At 39.4% G+C, this 24,858-nt stretch overlaps 2 protein-coding genes across 4 annotated transcripts in view; one reads left to right on the top strand and one right to left on the bottom strand.

Annotated features, from left to right (window-relative positions):
- Positions 1–18,732, bottom strand: part of phkb (phosphorylase kinase, beta) — a 98,215-nt gene extending 79,483 nt beyond the window's left edge. For 2 of the 3 annotated variants that reach the window (XM_069535463.1, XM_069535397.1), the window contains exons 1-3: positions 18,579–18,732; positions 15,663–15,749; positions 2,950–3,088 (exon numbers count right to left, since the gene is read on the bottom strand). In XM_069535463.1, the coding sequence (XP_069391564.1) occupies positions 2,950–3,088; positions 15,663–15,749; positions 18,579–18,642 (290 nt within the window). In that variant the 5' untranslated portion in view covers positions 18,643–18,732. Of the gene's footprint in view, positions 1–2,949; positions 3,089–15,662; positions 15,750–17,065; positions 17,178–18,578 lie in introns of all 3 variants that reach the window. The other variant, XM_069535525.1, reaches the window with a different exon arrangement.
- A 235-nt stretch (positions 18,733–18,967) lies between these two features.
- itfg1 (integrin alpha FG-GAP repeat containing 1) overlaps positions 18,968–24,858 on the top strand; it is a 136,223-nt gene continuing 130,332 nt past the window's right edge. The window contains exons 1-6 of the mRNA XM_020080272.2: positions 18,968–19,373; positions 19,633–19,717; positions 19,927–20,060; positions 21,196–21,250; positions 21,882–21,959; positions 22,071–22,165. Coding sequence (XP_019935831.2) covers positions 19,196–19,373; positions 19,633–19,717; positions 19,927–20,060; positions 21,196–21,250; positions 21,882–21,959; positions 22,071–22,165 — 625 coding nt within the window. The 5' untranslated portion in view covers positions 18,968–19,195. The remainder of the gene's footprint in view (positions 19,374–19,632; positions 19,718–19,926; positions 20,061–21,195; positions 21,251–21,881; positions 21,960–22,070; positions 22,166–24,858) is intronic.

Below are 24,858 nucleotides of genomic sequence, written 5' to 3'. Positions count from 1 at the left end.
AGGCCGACCAAACCTGACAGCCACTTGGTGAGGGCCCCATGTATTCCCACCCAAACCTGACCAAACAATAATAAATAAGTCCAAATCATATCAAATAAAATTAATTAATCACTTAGACACAATAGGTAATGGACAAAGACAAAAAATATTGCTGCTACAACAACAAACCAGATTTTGATAAATAAAAATAAATGCATGCAAAATGTTGGTGATCCTGCAAACCACTGTTTGCTCAAGAAAACTGTTCCCATGTAAATACAACAACTACAGCAGGTCAAAGGTGAACAAGACGGTTGGTCTTACAGTTTAATTGTTTGCAATGAATACTTTGGGTGATGATCGTATTATTTGCAGTAGAAGTAACCCTGTTGGATTTAATATTGACAATGAGCATAGCAGTAGTATTATGGTGCTCAAACAAAGTGCAGTGCATTTGAGAGTTATTGTTGGTTTTGTTTCCTGGTCTTGAGTAGAATTCTTTTATTTAACTTTGGTTTGGACCAAACAACCTGAGTACAGCTGAAGGAGAATATCAAATATTAGGTCCAGTAAGTTACAGTCTCAAAAAATGAATTCTCAAGAGTAGTTATTGCTTCATGGTCGAGATGTGTCCATCAGAGAAGATACATAAATAAAGCTGAGGAATCTGTCAGTCTACATTGTGCTTACTATCCAGTGCAGTCACTTCACCTGTCCAATGAATGAGTAGCCTGTCATTTCATATGATTACATATTTACTTTATTGGTTTGGAAGATGCCACTGTCTTCTGGTGGTTCATGGACCAGGACAGTGTTGCAAGGCTACCAACTGCATCCAATAAAATGACCCACATCAGGTCTCCTGACCAGGGCTAACTAGCTTTCCCTCACACATGATCATACAAATAAATAAAAGATGATTTGAAGCCATGGGTCCGAAACTATGGAATGCCCTCTCTACTGATGAAAGATCTTCAGTCTATGTGAGCACCTTCAAAAGAATCTAAAAACTTTTACTTTCTCACTACTGTGCAAGCAATATTTGTAAGGCAGACTGCCTATAAATCTCATCACTGGCATGCAACATTGGCTTAAAGAATCATTGTGCATTTTGTAAAGCCTTAAAAAAAGCTGTTCTCTGCTAACAGGCGTATCATTACAATTCCTGAGTGAAAAGGCAAGCTACAGTTATAAAATCACTTTTGGACTTGGAGAGTAATCTTGGCAACATATCACTCAAAAATCAATCAATTATATCTGCAGTGGCAGTCAGTATATCCCTGTCAGGGCCGGCAGATCTGAAATGCCCACGACAAAGGTCATCACAATAATGACATTGGATATTGACAAAGGAAAGCCAAACCACTGAAGTAAAACCTGTTTGAATTTCAGTGCTACGCAGTGCATTAATCACGCTGTCTTTTAAATGTGACCCTCCACATCAAAACTGATTGCAGGCAGAGGGTAAAGCAGGCGGCTTTTCATCTCCCAACGTCCTGTTCCCACAGTACAAGCATCTAATATGCATGAGATGATCCTGCACTGACCGGGGGGTTGCGGGAACATACCCAGCTCTTTTAATTTAATTACAATTAATCAGAAAAATACAACGTGTGTCAGTAAGGTCAAAAAACAGCCCAGCCCCCATTAAAAAGTTATAATGTATAAAAAGTCATAAAATGAATAATTAAATGTGACTGGATATGGTAGTGGATAAAAGCGTACAATGTCTACTTAGAGAAGAAGATAGTGGCAAATCCTACTGCCAGTCTAGTCATCGACTCTCACACACTCGAACATATACCCATAGCAGCTGGGCGTGAAGTAAGTAATGGCACTAGCCAAGCCTGTCAGATGAGAATAATCTTAATTAAATCCCAGTGACAATTCTAATAGGAGGCAGCCATGACTGATGACTGGGATCTGCCGCTGGTCACATCACTGCAGTAAACTCTATTTTTACCCCTGTCTCTCCCCTCAATCTCATTTCTTCACTCTCTCTCTCTCTTATCTCTCCTTTCGCTTGATTTCTCCCTCTGCCTACCTTACCCTCCAACTCCCGCCTCATATCTTCTCCTTCAGTCTCTCTTTCTCTCTCCATATATATTTTCCATCCACCCCTCCCCTTTCTTTCTCTGTCATATTAGATGCTCATTTTGTGGAATTTTCAAGAGACTAATCAGTGTAGGCATCAAGAGTGGGGACAATTGTTAAAGGAGTTTGGGGACTTGACTCTTCTCAGTGAAATTATTGCCTTTAAACCGATAATGAAAGTGTGCTTAAAAGGTAAATCCTTCGAATCACAGAGGCAGATTGAAGATCTGGGTCAGTGAGTGTGAAACTTACTGAGAGTTTAACAAAACCATGAGTTCAAGACAAAGGGATATGGGGTAGAATATTGTGAATCAGTGATTGTTAACTGATGTCACTTACGATTCTTGGTCTGTTTTCTACATTATGTTCAATGAATGTATCAGAGGTGATATTTGTCCACTTCAGTGTTTCTTTCACATCACCTTTGCAGCAATGGTGGTAAGGTGGAATACGTTCCACCCTTACAGCACACATCGTACTATCACACATGGTTTGACAAATATTCTGATGTCTATTGCATCATTTATCATCCTGAAGAGCCATACATCATCAAAAAAACTGCACTTTGCACTATTTGTGCACAGAATTAAATTTACGGTCACTTGCATATTCATGTGTGCATAAAATGATGGACGTATCCTTTACTGAGGCAGCAAGCTACTGTTCAAAAACAGCTAAACTCAAGACATGGTTAGTCTTCATCCTAATGCTTTATGTATGAGGTATATAGCGTTATCCTCAGCATTTTAGCACAATATTATGCATAACAATAGGGTAGCTAGCAATAGCTACTAAAATACCACAAAGCTGTATAGTCGTGCAGCATTTTGCAGGGGTTTATTGTTCATTGTGCATGTGTGTACATCATACACTCACCTGTAGGCCATGGCCAGGGCCCAGGCACCAGCAGCACAATACAGGGAGTCCCGGACCTTGGCCTCTTTGCACGTGGAGCATGTTTTGACAGGGAAAAGGCCTGTGGTGGGACTCTGGTAGTTCAGAATGGTTGTCTTGACTAGATGAAGAGAGAGAAAGTTGTGAATCAACAGTTATTGCATGAATAGCAATGGAACCATTATTAGTTTAAACACCAGTGAAGAATTAAGCAAATGTAACACAACAAGCCAGTAAGCACCGCTCCATCAGACTTTATCAAATCAAAGTGACAGTAGGCTATTCAGTTCCAGTCTTCACTGACAGTACTGTTTTTGAGAGCACACACTCTCTCATGCCCACACACACATTACATGACCTTATTTTGTCTATTTTTACTGCTACGCAGAAGGAGCATCACTCCCATCACACCTTAATCAACCTCTTTTTGATCCAGTGTAGATGATGATGTGTCAGATCCAGTGTTTATCCCATTTTGTTTTGTTGTTCAAGTGGGCACAGTAGTTCCAGAGTCAAGACAAGAGTCATGCAGCTTTTCACTACCAGCATGTGCTTTCACTGCCTCTGATCTGTTTGTTCCAGGGTAGTGTGCATGTGTCAAGTGGGGAAAATGTTGCCTGACCTGTGACCTCAATAAGGCAGCTGGTGCTACTGTACATTTTACATTTTTTGTGGTTAAATCATACTTTTTGCTTCAATTCAGTTTCGAGCTAGACTGATCATCTTGTTGGTGTGTGCCTACACCCAGATGCAGTTCATATCTTTGTCTGTCCAGACCATATACTGTTGGGATGGACCTCATTCACCAAAGGTAAAGATAAAGGTCTTCAGCTCCTGATGCCTGGCTGCGGTGAAGGTCATAAAATCCCCATCTCTTCCATTTAAATGCATGGGACATGGGACAAAGTGTAAAGATGTTTTATTATTTAAGATAGCTCTTATCACACTGATGTATGTTCAAGTGTTAATCTTTCCAGGAAATTAGTTTTAATTAGTTATCTGATTCGACAAAATGGTGGTGAAACATCATGATTGACAGTTGAGACTGATTTACAATTGCATGAGCGTGTACATCGATGAGACGTTGCAACCGTGGCTCCATTCCCCGATCACTGCTGTGCAGACTCTGGCTCCCAATAAACAAGATAGCGCTGATCTTACTTCAGCTACATTTCAGGATAGTGGGAGGAAGTCGAAATGCGTCGTTCCTTTTTATTTACAGTCTATGGTCAAGACTCATATAGTAAAGACGTTGAAGGGATTTATTAAAATGTATTAAGTGTATTTTGTCCTAATAAGCTAATTAATTATCGCGTTATCATTTCATATTTGAGTGCAAGGGAACTTTTGTGCCAAATGTAAAGAAATTCTCTCATGGCTTCCTGTGATGGGCTATTGCATTCAAGAGAGTGGGACAAACGGACAAAATGAAAACATATTGCCTCCGGCAATGGCTGTCACTGGTGCACAGGCATAAAAAGGCTGGAACCTTTCTGTTTTTATCAAAGTAAATCTAAGTTAATGTAATAAAGTCACTTGGAGCTCGTTCAGCTTGTGTTATGTAGACATTTACAACAAGCGCTATGCAAGTGGGACAACAGATGGAGTGTGATAACAGATGAAGGCCTATTTTAATGGAGCAAAGTGTGAACTGTGACAAGTGTAAATTGCTGCAACAGTGAAGAAAAGTAATAATTCTCTGAAGGATATAATTGGAATCATGATGCCATTTTTTTACTTCAGTGCACTTTGATTGTGACTGCACAGGCTGAAAAGAGGCAGTCTAGTCCATGTCAGTGTTTTGCATCACACTGGCAAGACAGATATGTTAGCACCTGTTCCAGATTTACATGACTTTAAGCAGGACCAGTTACTTTCATTTGTCAAAACATTTCAGTAGAGTGAGATTCATTATTCTTCTTCTACTTTTGTTCAGACATTCATGTCACAAGAGGAATAAACATTTTCGGTGCATTTAAATAACTAGGTTAGATGGGATCTTGGAATAAAAGTCAATGCTAGAACACATCTATCCATGTCATGATCTATCTCACCCACCTCACTGTTACTTTTACTGTCTTAAGACTTTGTCATGTGTACGAAGACAATTAGATACATGGTTATAGTATGCATAGCCAAGAAATTGTTCACTTTAACCTAATAAATTAATTAAATCAATTTAAGAGAACTTGACTTACTCAACTGGCATTTCCTCTAGTGCCACATTTGCACAACCTTCAAATAAAACATTTATTATCACTGAATTATGACAACTATTGGGTAAATTGCCATGAAAAATAACAAAGTCTCGCTTACAACTTAAATTATACCATGAATTTTCATCTGAGATCAAAGTCTTTATTTCTTAAATACTGAGGTTTATCTCTGTAATTACTGACCCTACCTTGTCATTATGAGCATACTAGTGCATGTGCTGGTATTAGCGTTTCGCTAAAAGTGCTACTATGTCTAATTAAAGCCACTAGCATGGCTGGAGACCAGTTTCTCTCCTGGCATCAATTAAACCCCTAAAAATCATCTCTGTTCCTCAAAATTATATATTTAGAAGCTTGTTTTGAAAAGAATCCCATCACAACCATGAAATGTCTTGGAGGTAACTCATTGCCTCATTAAGTTTTTGCTAATCTATAATTATGCAAATGAATTCCACCTCTATCTCCACCCACCTCTCAGCCGCTCGCCTGCAGCTGCGACTCTGCTCATCACACATGCAAACCTCTGCTTGCTTTATATTTTGCTAGCTATTGTATGCTACACAGTGTGGTGGCGAAAAAAAGGAGCAACCAGAAACCAACTCAAAGTGGTGACGATGAGTGAATTCTACAAGGTTGCCGTCAAATCAAAATATCAGAATGGTGATGTATTGTTTCACTCTCCACAATGTTTGTAACATAAGAATAACATGAGTCTTCATCTTGATTACTTTATCAAACTGCTTATAGCATGTTGCTATTGACAGATAAACCTTGGTTCAGATGCCAGCTCTGACTTAGCGCTAGTCGCTAACATAACCTGCAAACTACTGTTAGATGGAAATATTCAACCATGACATGAACTGCTTATTTCACTCATTATACGTCTTGTATCATCATCAAGAGTAACATTACAAAGCTTATTTGCATTGGGGGTCATTAATAATGTATGCACGTCTCCTAATTGACTCCAGTCCTTACAGCAGACTAATGTGAACTTAATTGTTGAAATTCAAGATCAAGAACTAAATTCAACTAAATTCAAACAGCCACAAAATAAATTACCCCCACGTTTTACAAAAAAAAAGGTTATCAGGTTATGAATTAGATATGAACAAAATATCTAAATACAGACCTTCAGAATATAGATAAGACACATTTGGAAAGTTCTCTGGATTTAGGAGTTACAGAAGTTGTGATTTCCGGCTCAGACAGAACTTATTTCAGGAAAATGGCCTTTGAAAGATTTGTATTGTGATTGAAATCTGCAGATACAAAAAGTCTATTACGGATGTTTTATTTCCATCATAGTCTAGAAGAAAACACATCATTGAAGCAAAATAGCCCAAAATCTCAAAATAGACAAGGTTGTCCCATATAATGTCTCATTTTTCTCATTTAAAACTGCCCAGTACTAGTTTGATGATGTCCATATACAAGGACATTTGCAGATTTAGATAAAAAACAACCAGGCTACATAAATAATTACATTGAAATACGGTCCTACAGAGCCCAGAAACAGCAGTTACAGTAGACCTGGAATATCATGTTTAGCCCACAAGATAAATAAATTGTTGTTTTGAACTCTCTTGATCAGATGAATACTTACTGGGATAAGGGTGCAACAGTAAATTAAGTTTAAATTCCTACTGTGCAGTGCTAGCATCACCAACACTGAGGGACTTAACACCTAGTCATTCTTGCTGGTGTAACCAAAATGACTGGAAAGCTCTCCAATGCGAAATAAGGTCACTTCTGTGGAATTAGGGGAGACATTGTTCTTCCAGGGATATCACTATGACAATCTGACTGCACTAAACTGACGAGCGGAGGTAAACTAACATGGTTCAAGTTCACCAAAGTTCATACTAGGCATTACTGATCAGAGGACAATGGAGGAAAGCTCTTACTGCTAACAGATCATAGCCTCCAATAATATATGCTGAAATATTACATACTCAAACCGAAGGCCTCAGGGAAAGTAATTTATCTATTTCACAAACACACAAGCACACACACACACACACACTCATATCCTCCTCTCCTGCAGAGGTCTCCTCACTGATGACTAATCTGTCTGGAGGGATCACTTCATTTTTCATCAGAACATTATGCCGGTGCAAATGAAGGGGACATCCATTCTGCTCTGTGGAAAACAGAGCAGAGAGACAGAGAGAAGGAGAATGATAGAGAGAGAGATGGAAGGAGAAAGAGATGAGGGGAAATAGAGATAGAGAAGATTGTGTGCGTACAGAAACAAAAAGAGGAGGTGTTTATACATGTGCGTGCGGCCTTCCGTGTGTGTGTAAATAAAAAGCATCAAAGTAATGGGTGCTGGGACAGAGACAGGGGGCGGGAATGTCAATCTGTTTGCCTGCTTGTGTGTGTATTGGTCAATTGAAAGTGGCAGTCACATTGGCAGTGAGATAAAAGAGGTTTTTAGAGACTATTAAAGTAACTGCATTTGAAAAGATGAACGCTGAATATAAAGTGGCCCATGTGCAAAAACAAATATACAGAATGATTGGTTTGCCCTTGTATGGACACTTGGTCTCAATGTAGAGTAAATTAAGTGTAAATACACATGTTGAGACACACACACACACACACACACAATACCCTTCATTGATCTGGTTTCCACTTATATGTTAACCAGTAATAGGACAGTGTGATTTGGTATAGGCTAGTTTTACTGTGGCTATGGTGACGGTATAGAAAAGGCCATTCAACATATTAGCTATCACACACAAGTAAAAGTATTTGATAATATTTTCCTCTGACTGTCACAAAAATGTTATTTTCTTATAGAATAATTTTGTTATAGATTCTTAATATTTTGTTACAATTTTTAGATTATTAGTCAAAGCCTGTGCTTGTATCTTCATTTTTTCTGGACAAATAAAAAATTTATAATTATTTTGGGATAACAGGATGAAGAGTTAACATGCTCTGACACTGCTTAATGTGCACTTACAAGGGATTTTTGGGCTGCGTCCCAAATCACCCACTCACTCACTCACAATTACCTACTTCACTATATAGTGTTTTCTATATAAAGCACTATATAGTGAGAAGAAAAAAACATGTTTGGACCCTATTCCATGTTTTTGTCTGCGGCGGTGAAGATGTCATCATACGTCAGGACTACAACGTACAACAACATCTGATGTTGGAAAATCCCATGGGACATAAAAAAAACAAAAAACATATTGAATGACAATCTTGTTGACAACTTGTTTCCAACAGTGTGTGCTATGATGCACTGCTCTTCTTATATTTACATTTGTAGGACAGGTCGGGCTGCTGCCCTTTCTCCTCTCGTGCGCAATGCATGATGGTATATAGTAATCGGTTAGAGACATAATCCTGACGTATGATGATCGTTCGTACACTACTTTTCATGATGCATTGTGGGAAACAATATATTCTATATAGGGTATAAAAAACTTCACTAAACATTCAGACACCACTACAAAATGGCGAACTCACTATATAGGGATTAGTGAGAGATTTCGGACACAGCAGTGGTTTCATCTTCGTAACACAGTGCTGTGGAAGTCATCATTACATGCAGAACATGAATGATGAGAATGCTGAATGCTGTTCATTTTCAGACTCCAACTTTCTTGGGATGCAAATCAACTGTTGTTGGTAGTTTTGTGCCATCCATCAAGCTAATGTCCCACTAAATCAGCAGCTAATGTCTCAGACGCACACAATCTGCTCTTTCACAATGGGCCATTTCACTGCACTGACAGGGTGGAGAAAATGAGAGAAGATGATGAGAAGGAGAAAAAAAATAGAGCAAAATAGATTGAAAAGAGAAAAAAATAGAGAGGAAAGAGCAAGATGATAGTTGTACAGTTCCACAGCAGATGCTACGGGAAAAATTGGAAAAACACAGACATGTGATTATCATTCTTCATGCCAGTGACTGTCTACTTCTAGTGATGCTGACATAATGTTTCCTGTTACAAATACACTGGCCATAAAAACCTACTATGCTGACAGTAGTGACAGCTATGGAAACCTTCAGATGGAAAAATGTACCTATTTAACAGAATAACTAATAATTTGGGGGAAATTGTGTTCTGTCCTAGGGTGGGATGAGAGGAAGATCAATATCCATCACATGTGTGGACAAAGCTAAGGCAGGAGGTGAGGTTTAGCTTATCATAGCAGAAAGACTGCTATAGGGGAAAAACAACAAGCTTAGTGATGTGTTATCCAAGTCAATATGGACACTGCGCCCAGCTGTTATTCATCAATCAATATTTACAGCATGCAACTCAAACTGTAAACTATGATTTATATAGGTACTGGTGGCTTTTTATTAATTTAGAGGGATCCAGTTATGCCTGCAGTTTCTCCTTGCCTTCTTATGCTGAGCTCATCATGCCCCAACTGAATGCAGACTGATATCAAACTCCTTCAGATTATATCAGATTATTTCCCAAAATGCACTATTCCTTTAAACTGTGTGTCTCGGTTTGGTTAAGGTGATTTGACATAAATCCTGTGTAAGGCTGCGTGATACAATAAACTATGTACGGTCATGGTAAATATGACACGATGGCGTCATTAATATGCTAATTAGCACATGACAGCTCCACAACAGTTTTCAACAATGTTCTCCATTTTGCACATTGACCATATTGATGTAAATGTGCATGACCTAAGCATTTTTAAAATGGGTTTCTCAAATGTAGTTTCATTTGCTGTAGCTCATTAGTTACACCATTCTGTGATTACAGGAGAAGTTTTTACAATTGACTGCTTCTGTCTCCGACTAAAGGGTCATAACTTGCACCATTAACCGTAGATTGCATTATCCTGTTTTTTTTTTTATATTTAGCTGTTTTTACAAAAACAAATCGAATGAAACAAATGAAAAGGTCTGCTTTGTGAACAGACTTGAACTGGTCTGAACTGGCAGAGCACTGAAAAAGAAGAAAAGCAGAAAAGAGGGAAAGAGTATTAAATATTGAAAAGAAAAAAGAGAGTTCAGACAACCATATGTTTTTGCAGAAAACTCACAATAATAGCTATAAATAATAAAACTCTCTCCATTCCTTAATCGGTGTGAGCCAGACGGTGCAGCAATAGTGCCTTCTGCCTCCAGTATTATCAGCAAGCAGGGTGAGTCAATGGAGTGTGGCCACATTGCCACATAAATACGAAACCATAGAGAGGTGAGAGAGAGAAAGAAGAGGGGAGATGATGGAGAGATGAACTAGAGGAGATAGCGGTAAACTTTCCTCCTGTATTGTTTCCTTGATGACAGAAAACTGGTCCCCGATCACAATAAGCTTAATACCGCTGCCTTCGACTGAGCTGGGGGGCGGCTTTGCAACGAAACAACAAAGAAAGAGAAAGGAGGAAAATTTTACTTTTGATTTGTCATTGTCACCTCAGCCTCACCCCTCTCCACCTCTTTTCCTCCCTGAAACTGAAAGAAAGCAGGTATATTGGCAGGCAGGTCTGGGTGCTGGCGATAACAATGTTGGCTTTGTTCCCCGCTAGAATTGGACAAGCGCTCCCAGCCGCCACCCAACACAACAATTAAACAAGCCCAATGTTCAACGCTGCGTTTTCGACACACTGCAATCTGGTGGAGGCTTTTCTCTGTAAATCTATGGAGTTGCGACGCAGCTGACGCTGGAGGCAACGCTGCGCTCACTGATAGCAGCAAATCAGTTCCTACTGACGGCTACACCTGTTGTACACTAAGCTCTGTTTATTGTCTTCTGTCGTTTTCCAAGCACACATTCGCATGCAGCCTAATGAATACCCACCAAGCAAACATCTACCACACACACACACACACACACACACACACACACACACACACACACACACACACACACACACACACACACACACACACACACACACACACACACACACACACACACACACACACACACACACACACACTGCCCTGTCTTCACCAGGGTAGACCACTGGGTTGTGTCATATCTGCCAGCAATGCATTCATCTGAGAAAACGATTCATCCAGACCAGAACCAAAGCTTTCACTCAGGACGCATTGACAACCCCTCAATCCAACCACAACTGGTTTAGAGGAGGTTATTTTTCCTTTTAATCTGATTACTTGTACAATGAAACAACAAGACACAAGAATACTGTATAACAGTTCACTTCTGGCAAAGCTGTTATTTCCCATTTATCTGTGAAGTAAATCCAGTTGAATCATGACCCAAAGCTGTGATTTGTCTTCTTTAATCTCTATAAATGTTATTTTTCTTCTCTTCTGTTCACAGTAAGTATCATAAACATCAGTAAGCATACAAATATTTTGTGAACTATAAAAGTGTACAAACAAAGCTGATATGGGAAAAACTAAACTGTGGCAATGACAGCGACTTGTTAACTGTGATTCACTTCCACTGATTTTGTAGCCCTGAGCATCCCTGTGCGTAACAAGACTGTATTTATATAGTGCTTTCCTAATCTTTACAACCATTCAGAGTGCTGTGCAGTCATTCACACACACACAATCATATCACGTCTATACTTACATTTATTCTCTCTCTTTCAAAGCAAAAAATCGATTCCATCTGAAACACTTTCTGATGAGAGAATTGTCTGCTAGTGAATTGTGTTGATGCTTTGGAGTTGTCAGCCCTATAATTCTTTAATATCCAGCACTATAGTCCAGTCAATGTAAACTGGAGTAAGTAACATCATTCTTTAACTACCACATAATGGATGATTTATAGGTGGAGCTGGTGCAGAATTGCAGGGAGAGAACAAGTGTTTGTTGTCAGGTTTAAACATTCACTGCGTCTCAATTAAGGGACCTTCAGAGGCGGCATTTAAAGGTCCAGTGTGTAAGATTTAGGTGAAAGGGATCTATTGGCAGAAATTTAATGTAGAATAATCCTCATGATGTTTTCACTAGTTTGTTTCATCTAAATTATATGAATTGTAGTTTTCTTTACCCCATAAAAGGCCCTTTATATTTAAATACTTTATATTTACATCGAGGGGACCCTCTCTACGGAGGCTGCTATGTTTTTTACATTAGTCCAGACTGAACAAACTAAACACCCTTTGAGTTTTTATGACAATTAAAGTCTGCCACAGGTTCTTTTTCATGTTTGGAAGGAGAGGGTGAGGTGAGGGGTGTTCAGCTGCAACATGTAATTTCACCACTAGATATCACTAAATTCTACACACTGTACCTTTAAAGACACATTGTGTCACAGCGGTGCGACTAGGCTGTTCAATTCTGAAGGCTCCTCCAACAAATGCATCTTTCCATTCCTGAGAACTGTTAAGTATCAAACCTTGAACTTACTTCAGCTTGACGCAGACTCAGGGTCTGTCCAGCTGCTTTTTATCAGACTAACTTCAGCAGTGCAGCTAACTTTCCCTCTTGCATTCCCACCTGACTGACTGATCCATTTGCCTTGACTTTCTCTTTGCCTCTCTTTCTCCAGCATCATGACATGTTGCTCTAAATAATCAACACTAATTAATGTGATCCATCAATCGGTGTCACCTGCTGAGCTGAATCAGAGAGAACCTGATGCATTTCTTATTATCAGTTTACTTATTATGTGATGGGTTTTTTTTTGTGTGAGAATCATAAGTGTTGCTTGTTCTCACCTACGTTTAATATGTGTTATTAAAAGTGTGTAAAAGTAATTTGTTACGGAGGTGCTTTTTATGTGTTTTAGAGAGGAGGGATGCCTCCACTATAAAATGATTGGAGACACTCTGTGGCCTATTTGAAGGTATTTTTTGATGAACTTCTGCCAAATTCAAATTAAGTACCACCTTTAAGTAAGTCTCCGTTCAAGAGGTCTGTAATCACTTTCATGTCACAGGCAGAGATGCACTGACAAGCCCCATCAGGCATGACTAAATTACTATTTACGTGATGCGTCTCTTTTGTATCCTTATAATTATGCACAGTGCATGACTATGGGGATATCTGGACATAGCTTCCACAATATGTATTATTACACATCAATTTGTCTTGCATAAGCGAGACAGACCGTATAAAAATATTAATGAAGTAGAAAGGTACGTATAAACTCCTCCTTAGAGTGTGTCAAGATTAGTGTGTGCTGTACTGAATCATACGTTTTTGTTACCTCAAAAAGAGCAGCTGAGAAAAGCTTGGCTTATGTCCACAGTGGCTAAAACCCGGCCCTGATCCTCGGGGACAGCATCCTGAGCTGTATTACCAGAATCTAAGAGCCACACACAGCCAGAGGCAACTCATGATCCGGCTCTCTGCACACTAAACCCAACTCTATCTGCTTAGAAGAAGTGGTGTGCGTGTGTGGCATATACCCTCTCTTGCTCTCTGACCTGTATTGATTTTTGCTGTGAAATAAAAAGAGAATAAATCTAGTTTGTCATCACGAGGCAAAGGAAAAGTACAAAAGAAACCATTTTCATATATACATATATTTTTTTGGTTGAGCTGAACCACAGACTGTGTGTTGCACTTTCGATGTCATTCGGAGCGTGTGCAGTAGTGATCCTGGATAATATTTACGTCCTGCTGATACTTGTGCTCGACTAATCTCGACTCAATCATGATGTTTTTAGCATCAAACAGCTGATTAAAACCAAAATAAAAGCTTGTACAATCTAAATGGGAAAAATACAACTGTGTTTGTCTATAACTAGCAAAGGCCCTTAGACTTCAAAGTTCACTCACTGGTAGCCATAGAGCAAACAGCTTGAAAATCCTATCAATGAAGGAGCAGGTAGTTGGTTGCTATATATGAATAACAGATGTGATGACGCCATTATTGGGACCGTGTGAGATGAGTTATTAGTTGATGACAAACCTCTGCCAGATAAAGGCCTACCATTAGACAGACAGCTCTCTAAATGCAGCAAGTACACTGAAGTTGCAGCCCCAAATTTCATATTTGACCTCTGTATTTTATGACAGCAATATTTCACAGCATTTTTTATTGATACTTCACTTCTGTAATAAAAGTTGGTTTCACTTAGTTGAATCAGAAATGGAGGGTACTGTGTATTCAGCTGTGAGGCAGTAATGTGTGGTTCCTCTTGTGTCCTGGAAAGGTTACACTTGCTGATCTAGTGCTGCACTCACAGCTTCTGGTAATTCAGTAATCAGGACTAATGTGTATTTATCTCTGCTGCAGTGAGGCTCCAGTCTCCATTATTGATTACACATGCCAGCAGCATCACCTGGAGTGGGTTGCACCGGTGATTTATATATCTGTCGCTGAGTTTCTGTCTCAAGTTTGTCTTAACAGATTAAATCTAGAGATTTGAAACAACACCTCCACTGAAAGGTGCATATTATAACAGAAATCTAAGTCATTTAGTTCAGGTATAAGTACTCAAAGGCAGTTAGTATGGGGAAATATTTGTGCATTTACCCATGCACAAATCTCCATTATGTAAATGTGATTGATTGATTGTCCTTTTGAGGAATATTAAAATTATGAATACACATAAACCCTTGGTGTATGTATGTGACATCTTCTCAGTCAATATCTGTTGTGACCAGGACTCAGGCTCCTGCTGTCTCCACCCTCCCACTCCTGCTTGAAGAGCCTCTGGCCAGTCAATCTAAGAGCCTCTAAAGCAGTGGCACCCACCGGAGAAGTCAGTTCTCACTGTGAAACACCGCCAACTGTGTTCTGTGCAGTGCCAAGTCAACAGAGCGCACCTTTGCATGAAATTAAATTCAGGTCAGTGCATGCTGCATAAATGTTTTTTTTTTTTTTGTCTCTGTAAAACCAGCCAAGAGCAATCTCTCTGTAAACAATATAGTGCATCTGCAAGATGTAATCACGATATCCAAGGCTGCAATTTTGGAATATTGGCAATGACAAAACAACTGCAGCCTTTACAGTTGCATACATTAGAACAACAGTGTGGCCATGTTGAAGTCAGACCTTGTGGTTTCAAAGAGAGAAATGATCAGTAGAAAATAGTTTTTTCTTTCCAGTCACACAAAATGCACTTAATAAAACTGTTGGTTCTGTGGCTGAGAGCAGTGCAGATTGCTTCAGTTATCTTGCAGTTCCTTCTGCATTTACTGCTTAAAACTTGTTTTGGATGTATGAAATGCATTTTCTTCATGAGCAGCATTTTTGTCACATGGTCCTGACCTTTTTTGATTAGAACATAGGACATCTACAAACCTAGGTCTTCTGCACTAGGTGTTAATAAAAAAGAAATCTATTTGTCAGTGTGTCTAGCTAGCATTCAGTGTTTTGTTATAGCTGATAGGGTGGGGGACAGCTGTAGTTTTCAGAATTCAAAATTTAAATCTTACAATAATTCCAGCAATAATTGTGTTTAATTAAAATTACTTGCAGCTGTCCCTTAGGTTGGGATCAATGATATGTCTTGTGTAACCAAATAATCTTTGAATAACTGAGATAAATACAAAAAGTGTTGTAAATGTCCCTTTCTTTTTAGGTTCTTGCCATTGATGTAGTTTGTACTTACCAGCATTGTAGTAGCGGTCCAGCTTCTCCCATAGGGGCTCATCCTCCCGATGGAGAATAGACAGCTTAAGAGGTTCATAGATGGAACCTGGTGAAGAAAGACACCTGTTCAGATACTAACTTTACCAGTGTCGCTCCTATATCTTATGCCTAAGTTTTCCATGGATCCTTTTCTCCTTGCTTTAATAAACATTACACCTGAAGAAAGACTAAACTAGACTCAGGTAAAATCAATGTATCAATAGTTTTTCTCTTTAATTTGCATGATTTACATTTTTTTCAATCTTGAGACCATTGTGTTATTTCTTATTATTCCAATATGGAGGTGAAAAAAAAGGTTTGCAGTTAGCAATAGTTTATGGATATTTTCTTTCATGAAATCATCCCAATTTTCCAATGAATATAAAAGTAAATGAGCACTATAGGACAAAACACAATGGACACATGCCATAAGTCAATTTGCTTTTTCACTGCAACACACTGCATCTCAAAGAGCTCAACACAAAGAACAATATTCAGGCCGTGAGCGTAGGAATTCAAATGGTAATCTGACTCACCACCAGATACTCTGAACATTTCCCTCTGAGCTGAGAGCGAGCATGCACGAGTTTGAGGGAGACCCCGTCTCTAAGACTTTCTCTATTTTCAGACACTTTTCACTGCTGAAATTTGCATTTTAATGGGTTCGACCTTGGGTCAATACCACAGGTACTGAAAAATTCACATTCTGACTGAAATTAGCATAATTTCCATCATGTTAAAAGTTGCAGGGGACAAAGCCAATCCATCTCTTTTTACAGATAACACTTTTAAAGAGCACAGAATAAGTCTAATATTCCAGCTTTAATTTCCGATGAGTTTGGATGGTTTTCAACAATCACATGACAAACCTGAGTGATACAGACCTCTGACACTCTTAACAATGCAGTCAAATGCTGTATATGACTTCAATTCGATACTGTATTTTTGTTTGGTGTCATCTATGGTTCTTTCATCCTTACAAGAAGAATAACAAGATGATGGAAGCTAAAACCACAAAATAGACTCTTTCTCAACAATCAAACTGCAGCAAATTATTGTAATGTTTCATTATTGTGCACATCCACATTTTATGCAGCCAAACACTTTAATGACCATGAGAAATTGAAAAATTATAAGCCTATTTTTTTATTTCCAGTTCTCAACATATTAAGGCAAAGATGTTTTACTGTAATCATGAAATAATAAGTTAGCTTATGATGTTCAGGGGACAAAATGATTTCCTGTAATCATGAAATAATAAGTTAGCTTCTGATGTTCAGGGGACAAAATGATTTCCTTTGATGATCTCTACTGATCACCTCCCTACGTCTCCTCTGCGTGGCTGACCACATGGTTTTCTTCAGAGCTGCTGCCACTACTTACCGAGTCTGAGAACTTTCCGATGAGGCCGGGCCGGAGCGGCCACTGAGTCAGCCATTCTCAAAAGGCGAAATTAAGGCCAATCGTCTCTCTCTCTCTCAGCTAAATCACAAATCTACAGCAACTCACAGGAAGGAGTTAGTAGCACAGTTAGATTTTAGACATGCATGAATCAACAATTAATTACACCCTGGAGTTAGAAAGATGACCATGATCATGAGCAACAATCACAAAAAATTACAATGCACTGTATTTAATTAGGAGTGAATGATGTTTTAACCCTCAAGCAGAGGCGGATCTAGGAGTAAGGCCGGGGGGGCACTGGGCCAAGCTGAAATCTGATTGGCCCATAAAGTGCCTCTTTACTATCAGTAGTCTTTATAAACAAAATTGTAACTTACAAACAATACTAACAATAAATATTACCTTTGTAAGGATTTGTTAAATTTCCAAAACAATTCCAAGCACAATGTGCTTGAACAAGGAATCATTTTCAAAATACTTTCATTGATGTGTATCTTTGCTCAAAATTAAAGCGCTAACCGCAAACAAGGAATGACTTGACTGTGCACCTCACTGGATCAGGAATTGTGCATGGACGTTGGTCTAATAATTGACCCCTCTGTGTTAATTGTGGCCACTTTATGGCTCCTTGTTTTTTGAAAAATCCTAGATCCACCACTGCTCTTGAGAAAAGTAGAGTAATAGTGAAATATTATGAAGGCAATGTAAAAAATGTAATAGAATAAATGTGTCACTAAATTAAGACCGTTGACAAATGATTACCCATAATGCTGCATAACATCCATCTCAAGATGATGTGGTTTCAGAATATTATACTGCTGAGTTAATGTCACATGTCAAGTGGGAAAACAGATGCAAGTGATAGTTAGTGTAATTGACAGAAAGTTGAGGATTTTGGCTCTAAGATCAGGATATGTGTGCCTCCCATTATCTTCATGCTGCCTTTTACCAGAATGATCCGAAGCAATTGTTGTGAAACTATGGGGACAGTGCATTTAGGACTGAAGTATTACTAACACAGTTAAAATAAGTACAGATTGAATAGCTGGATTAGTTAAAATCATACAATGATATGGATTTATTATGTTTGAGGTGCACCAAAGTGCAGGAAAAACTAATTTAGTGGATTTGTCACTATTGAGAAGTAATGGTGTCTCCACAGGTGGTGACAAACAACTGCTGCTGTGATGTTTCTATCCTTAAACTGTGGCACCACTTTACTTCGTGTGTTTACCACACACACACACACACACACAGCACAATAAACTCAGGGTGAGATGTGACAGTGAAAGCAGACCTGGTCCGAGGATCTTAAAATAGCTCCTCTGACCTTTCATGCCTGCACCGTCACTGCAGTGGACACATTCAATGGGCAGATCGAGTCACATTATTTAGCGCAACCACGTTGAGGAGCTTCACAAACACACAGTGTCACACAAGCAGCGGCACTCAAGCATCGACCGGACGTGTCATGCAAAGGAACAAGTCAGACCTGATCTTTTTGATCGGGCTTTGAATTCCAGGAGTTTCCAGCCGACATCTACCAGGCTCGCCATGTTTACACAAAGTCCAATTCGCTAGGACGTTTAAGCTTTTCCTTCATGGTCTTTCAAAATAAAAGACAGTTGGTTCTGCTCCCGTTCAGCCATGCTTAAGATTTGACGTGACCTTTCAATAAACATTACAATTACTCTTTGAGCTTGCATTTCACTCGATCAGCAACTTTTAAGTCGGCGTGTTTGCAATATTATGTTCATTTCTAGTTTGATTTATGCCAGAGGTTTATTTTGAAAGCAAACTTCCTCCTTTTTCGAGTTTGCTCTAGCTAACTCCAGCTGGCTTGATGTCGCTGTCAACTGTCAAACTAGCCGCGAGCACGACACTGACGTAAACAAGGAAACGCTGATATCACACGGTTCAAACCTTATCATCATGTTTGCTCCGTCTGTTTCCACAATGTGTGAACACAAAAGAGCACATGTCTGAACTCAAGATGGATATTTGACAAAATGCGTCACTGAAGTCAACAAGCCTGTCGTTCCAGCCTGTCGTAAAGCAGAGTGCCGTACTGCAGTCGGTGTTGTTGTGAGGAGCTGAAGCAGCAGAAGGATGTGGCCATCACAATTCAACACTTTGGCTGTTGTATTAGTTTTTGTAGGACGGTACCACACGTCAGCTCTTCAGGATGTCACCACGGACCTCTTCGGTGCCGAGAACTACGGGACGGTGGCGGCGTTTGGAGATTTTAACTCGGATAAACAGACCGACATCTTCATGATCAGAGAGCGTACGTCAACGCCTCAGCACTCCACTGCTAATTAACCGCTAGACTCAGCGACGTTGAAATTATTTACATATAAAATGTGTCGCAGTAACGACACATGTCACTGTTTTTCAATGTGTAATGTGTTTACAAGCTCTTTCAAGTGTCGTTAAACAAGCTAGTGAGAGAGAGACTGTGACGGAGGCTAACTAAGCTCCAGTTCATTTAATTCATTCACTAATACTTCATTAATATCAGCGTTGTTGACTTCCTCCTGTTTCAGAATCTGAACTGGTCATATTCCTGGCTGACTCGAAACCACCCTACTTCAAGCCCAAAGTCCAAAACATTAAAAACTCTTTGCCAAGGTAAATCATATGGGTTCCACAATCGTATTATTATTCCATTCACACTTGCTCTGAAACATGTCCTCGTTTCCATGCTTCCTTCCCGTGGTACAGTGGAGGTGTCTTGCCTCACAGGGTGGTTGTGTTTGCTCTGTGGGAGGGACATGTTTGTAAAGACACCATGTGACCATTAGTCTCATACTAACACACAGTCTTTCCTCCTGCTTCAGTAACACCATCATCACCAGCGTGGTTCCTGGAGACTATGATGGAGACTCACAGATGGATGTTCTTCTCACGGCTCAGACCAACTCCAAAGGAGCAACGTCTGTTTTCATCTTCTGGGGGAACAACCAGACATTAGGTACACCTTCGACAGGGAGAGGCTGCTGCACACCTCTGACCTAATTGTGCCCTGGGTGGGGTCTGCAATCTCAGGGTTGCTATTCATCTTTAGCTGATTAGACTGACCAGCATGTGCAGTAGTACGCCAAACAATTTGTAATATTTATAGAATATACAGTTGGGCTGGGTTTTAAAAAGGTATCATTTAGAATAAGAGTTAACCTCTGCTAAGGCCTAACAGTGTCCTTAAATAAAGGCCATGCTACATTGCTCAGCTTCATATATGTAGGAGTTAAAGGTGTCTCTCCACGTGTTACCACACAGCAGGTGAAAAAAGCCTTCACGCTATGAAACCACATTTAAAGCCACTCGATCAGATTTTTATATGGATCTGCACCAAATTGCACACACCCTCCATAAATGTATTATTTTTTATCAAGATTCACACATTGTTCTCAGATAAATCAAGGAAAATCTCATAATGTTAAAGAAAGTGACAACAATTCTAGGATCTGTCCCTTGATCTGGATCGGCAACACAATTAAACTGGTTCTTCCCTGACCTATACCACATCTCCCACTAAATTCAGTGGTAACTTGTTTAGTAGTTGTATCTCAATACTGATAAATAACTAACAACTGATGAAAACATAACCACCTTTGCAGAGGTAGTTATTATCGCAATGTCATTTTCATCAATAGCAAGGTAACAAAGGTCTTATACATACAGATATATATATTTCTTTGTGCAAACACAGTGAGGAGTCAAGATACATAATTGATCTACATCAGATTTGTAAAATGAGCACAACCTGCTCTCATGGTTTCCTCATCCTGTATCATGATTCGGGTTTGTGGACGTATGTGTCACAGTTTCAGTCTTGGTCATAATTTTGCCCTCAGTGATGGCTGGATCTTTTTTTCTTCAGTGTTGGGACTGTTTATGCCAACTCCCTGTTACAATGACATGGCTTGAATAGAACACAGCCTGTATGGACTGTTATTCATCCCAGAACAAGACATCTGTGAAATGACTTAACATGATTTATTAATTGATTTTATCATGTGAGGTGTACAGTGATACATTGTTGAATATTTATGCTTTAGCCAGCTCTGATTTACTCATGGCCTGTTCACTCTGTTCATCCTCTGCAGATATGGATTGGCTCAGACTGAACAAGACCTTCACAGATCAACCCCTTGTTATGGAGTAAGTAACCCTCTGAATTATGTTCACATAAACTCTAGTTTAGATATGTTGCTCATGATTCAGGCTATGTTTAAGTTTTTTAGAAATCCATGTTTCCAATCAAATTAAAACCGTTGTAAGTTTTTTGTAATTGTGTATCTCATTTCAGATAATATTAAAATAGACAAAGTTACTACTTTATTATGTATGAGGCTAAAAAAGTTCAGTGAAGGTAGACTCGCAGAACCCCAAACTGGAGAATAATTTGTCATTGCCATTGTCGTGACCGAAGACGTGCTGCTATAGAGCACTGATCGTCTGTTTATTCAAAATATGAATATTGAAATCAACACTGCACCCCCTTGGGCCCTCAACAATACAACTGCCAAGTGTGAAGTCGTTAAGATGAACGGTTATCGATATATGTGAGTCACGGATAGACAGAGATTTATGGAATGTCTATTTCAAACAACTCAATACAGTGCAGTCCAGTAAAACACCACCATTGGGTCCAGAGCTGTGTACCTCTCTCCCAGTGTGAACAAAAACTCAACATTAAAAAGTATTTTCTGCACAATTGTCTTGTTTGTACAGTATCTAATGAAATAACAAGTTTTAATTTAGTGTGTTGTTGAAATGTAATCTCCCACAGCTTCAATGGGGACATGATCCCAGATATCTTTGGAGTCACAGACTCGACACATACTGAAGTCTGCTATCTCACCGACAGGTAATGCAACCCTTAAACTGACCTATCATTCAGAATGTGTATTTGTGTGGTTCTCGTTCTTTCTTGCATTTGGAGCTTTTACATCTTGCTGATGGTTTTTCTGCCCTTTAGGGTTCAAGTGTGGCAGAATGCGCTGACTTCACCTGTCAAAATGCGAAACCCTCACTCTAATGCTTTCATTGACCTCAACAAGGACTTCTCAGCTGGTAAGTCAGTGATGTTTAAGCAAAGTCCACTCATGAGGAACAAATGTGTTAGTGTGCTATTCTCTTAGATTCTGCAGCGTACTTCTTCGGGGATGAATATAATCAAATCTTTAAATTTCTAGCAAAATACAGCCAAAACTCTTTTCTAGTCTCTTGAATTTGATAATCCAACTTGAAATTAGTTCATTGGAGTTCAAGCTTAAGGTCATGTAATAGTACATACAATTCTTAAATCTAATTACTGCAATTCTTGCTCTTTAATTCTCTGTCCAAATGGTCCACTATGCCTGAAATCTTTGAAAACAATGAGTTTTCTTTTCAAGATGGCAGGTTGATGAAGTGAGCTTGGATACACATCACCTTAGATACCTGCAGATATTATCACAATAATGGTACAAAAAATGATTTTCTACCTCTCACCCTGATGAGCAGTTCTCCAGAGTTGAGCACATCTGTCAGGTCAGGTCAGGTGCAGGTCATTCTCCGTCTCTGCTCTGTAGTTTGAAATTTGTAGCTGAAGAACAAAATCCCAGCCTGTGTCAATGGCATCACGAGTCGTTAAGTTTATATCCCGTTTGCTTTAAATATCATGCATTATTTTACATTCCCTGCTCATCTTCCTGATATACTGTACAAAAATGTGTAACTACACCTCCCTATTTATTTGTTATTTTTATAAATAAAACAATTGGTCATCAAACCTTGTAATTGAGCTTATGAAAATAATTTAAATTAGTGAAACTATGAGGAAATTGTACTGTAAAGCATAATTGCCAGTCCAAAAATGATTCATTGTCTTCTTAAAGGGAGTGAATTAGCAGCTCATTTGCAATTTCTTTCCACGTTTCTCTTCACTTTCTATCACCTCAAGCATTTTCTGAGCCATTACCATCGCAAAAAGTACGTGCTTATTGGAAATTGCCATGATGACTGTCTCCTTTCAGCCGAAAACATTATTTCTTGGTGCGACACAAAAATCCATGATCTGCTTCTTTTAACAAATCCAGGTTTTTGTCGGTGAAATGATTTCCTAATTTTCTGTTGCTGTCTGGTTTATGAATTCTGCCCCAGACCGAATCTGATCTCAATAAGAAGAAGAAGTGATGAAGCTGTAAACTTTATGCAAATACACAGACGTTGCTTCATGAAGTGCCTTCCACAAAGTTTCTCATGCACTTCTAGAAAAACAGCTGGAACCAGACAAGAGACCAAAACATATATTCGATGCCAACAATTTTCAAGTTGACTAAGAGAGAAAGGAAGAGCCATTTTCCTAACCAGTGAATGGAGAAATCCCCCCGTTCTTGTTTTACAGCATCTCGCTCCTGCCCTTCCCACTAAGTGTAGCGCTGTCACTTAGACTTATGGTAGGATTTTTTCTTTCCTCTGGAAACTAATCCTTGTGTTCAAGGTATTCAGAGAGGATTTAGTCATGTCATACTCACTGCAGGTATCTTTTTGTGCCTTGTGGTTTCATTCCCAGGGCTGTCACAGTTTAACCAGAGCAGATTTTAATTCATATTTAATCAGTATTGGGATTTGGAGACTGTCAATAAACTTTTTGAGAGAGTCTGAAGAAGAAAAACACATGGTGGCAATATTTTGGTTGTTTTGTGGGGTTTGTTTGAAAAGAGATTGGATTGTGTTGGTCTGACATCACTGGTTTGTATTTAATGAGATTTACTGCAACTCATCTGTCAGTCAGTGTTGGTCTGCTTGTCAGCTTTCCTCTTTCGCTTTTGTCTGCTGTAGGAAATCACCTTTGACCTACCATTCTTAACCGATGCGTATGCACACACACATCTTGTGCCGATGACATCATTTAGAGCTAGAGTGTGTGCAGCAGCAAAAGAAAAATATTAAATCTGATGCAGATGCAACATTACATTTAAAACACAGGAATTATGTTTCTTTCAGAAATCAAATACTACCATCCAGAAATGAAGCTAAAACATCCCAGATGTGAAAATCTCCATTTTGTACATCTGGAGTCTGTACAGTAGCAATCAGGAGATGGACCTTCACTGCCTACAATTGACCAATCACGAGTCAGTCTCAGTCAGTCTCAGTTTCAATTGAGTCATTTCGTACAGTTTTTATTGCATTGGCCCACGTCCCATCCACTAACATGCAGGAGAAGGGGTTTGTGACCTTTACTGCAGGGGGCCAACAGGAGGAGAACAAGTGGGGAGCTTTCAAGTCGTCCATCTTTACATACAGTCATTGACCGTGATGTTTATGTCCTTATGACTTCTTAGGTATGTTCAGTTATTTTTAGTCCTCTGCGGGTGAATGTGCTACAGGACTAACATAGCCCGAGGAGCAAAAAAACATCTGGTGGATGTCAGACTCCTTGGCTGCCACTGTATGTGAGGGCATGCAGATGGAGGCTGGGAGCGAGAGAGAAGAGGAGAGTACGCAGGAAGTGAGGGAGAAATTAAGCTGAGTCGTGGAGAGGATGAATGGTTGGATGAATGGTCTGAAAGAAAAGGATGGATGGAAAGATAAAGAGCCGAGGGAGGGTGGGAGGGACGGGGTGAGCAAGGCGTTGAGCAAGTCTTCAGCACAGCTCAGCTCACTGTCTGCTGTGACCACCTGCTCCTCTAAGCGGCACCTGCTGGAGCATCACAGTGCAGCTTATCCAGGGAAAGATAAGTTTTGAAGACAATCTGGGGCCTGCTAGTTAGTAAGTT

The sequence above is a fragment of the Paralichthys olivaceus genome, chromosome 1 (genome assembly GCF_024713975.1).
Source record: "Paralichthys olivaceus isolate ysfri-2021 chromosome 1, ASM2471397v2, whole genome shotgun sequence".
In the NCBI taxonomy this organism is placed as follows: domain Eukaryota; kingdom Metazoa; phylum Chordata; class Actinopteri; order Pleuronectiformes; family Paralichthyidae; genus Paralichthys; species Paralichthys olivaceus.
The sequence above is the reverse complement of the archived record's forward strand: the minus strand, read 5'-3'. Positions and strand labels throughout refer to the sequence as shown.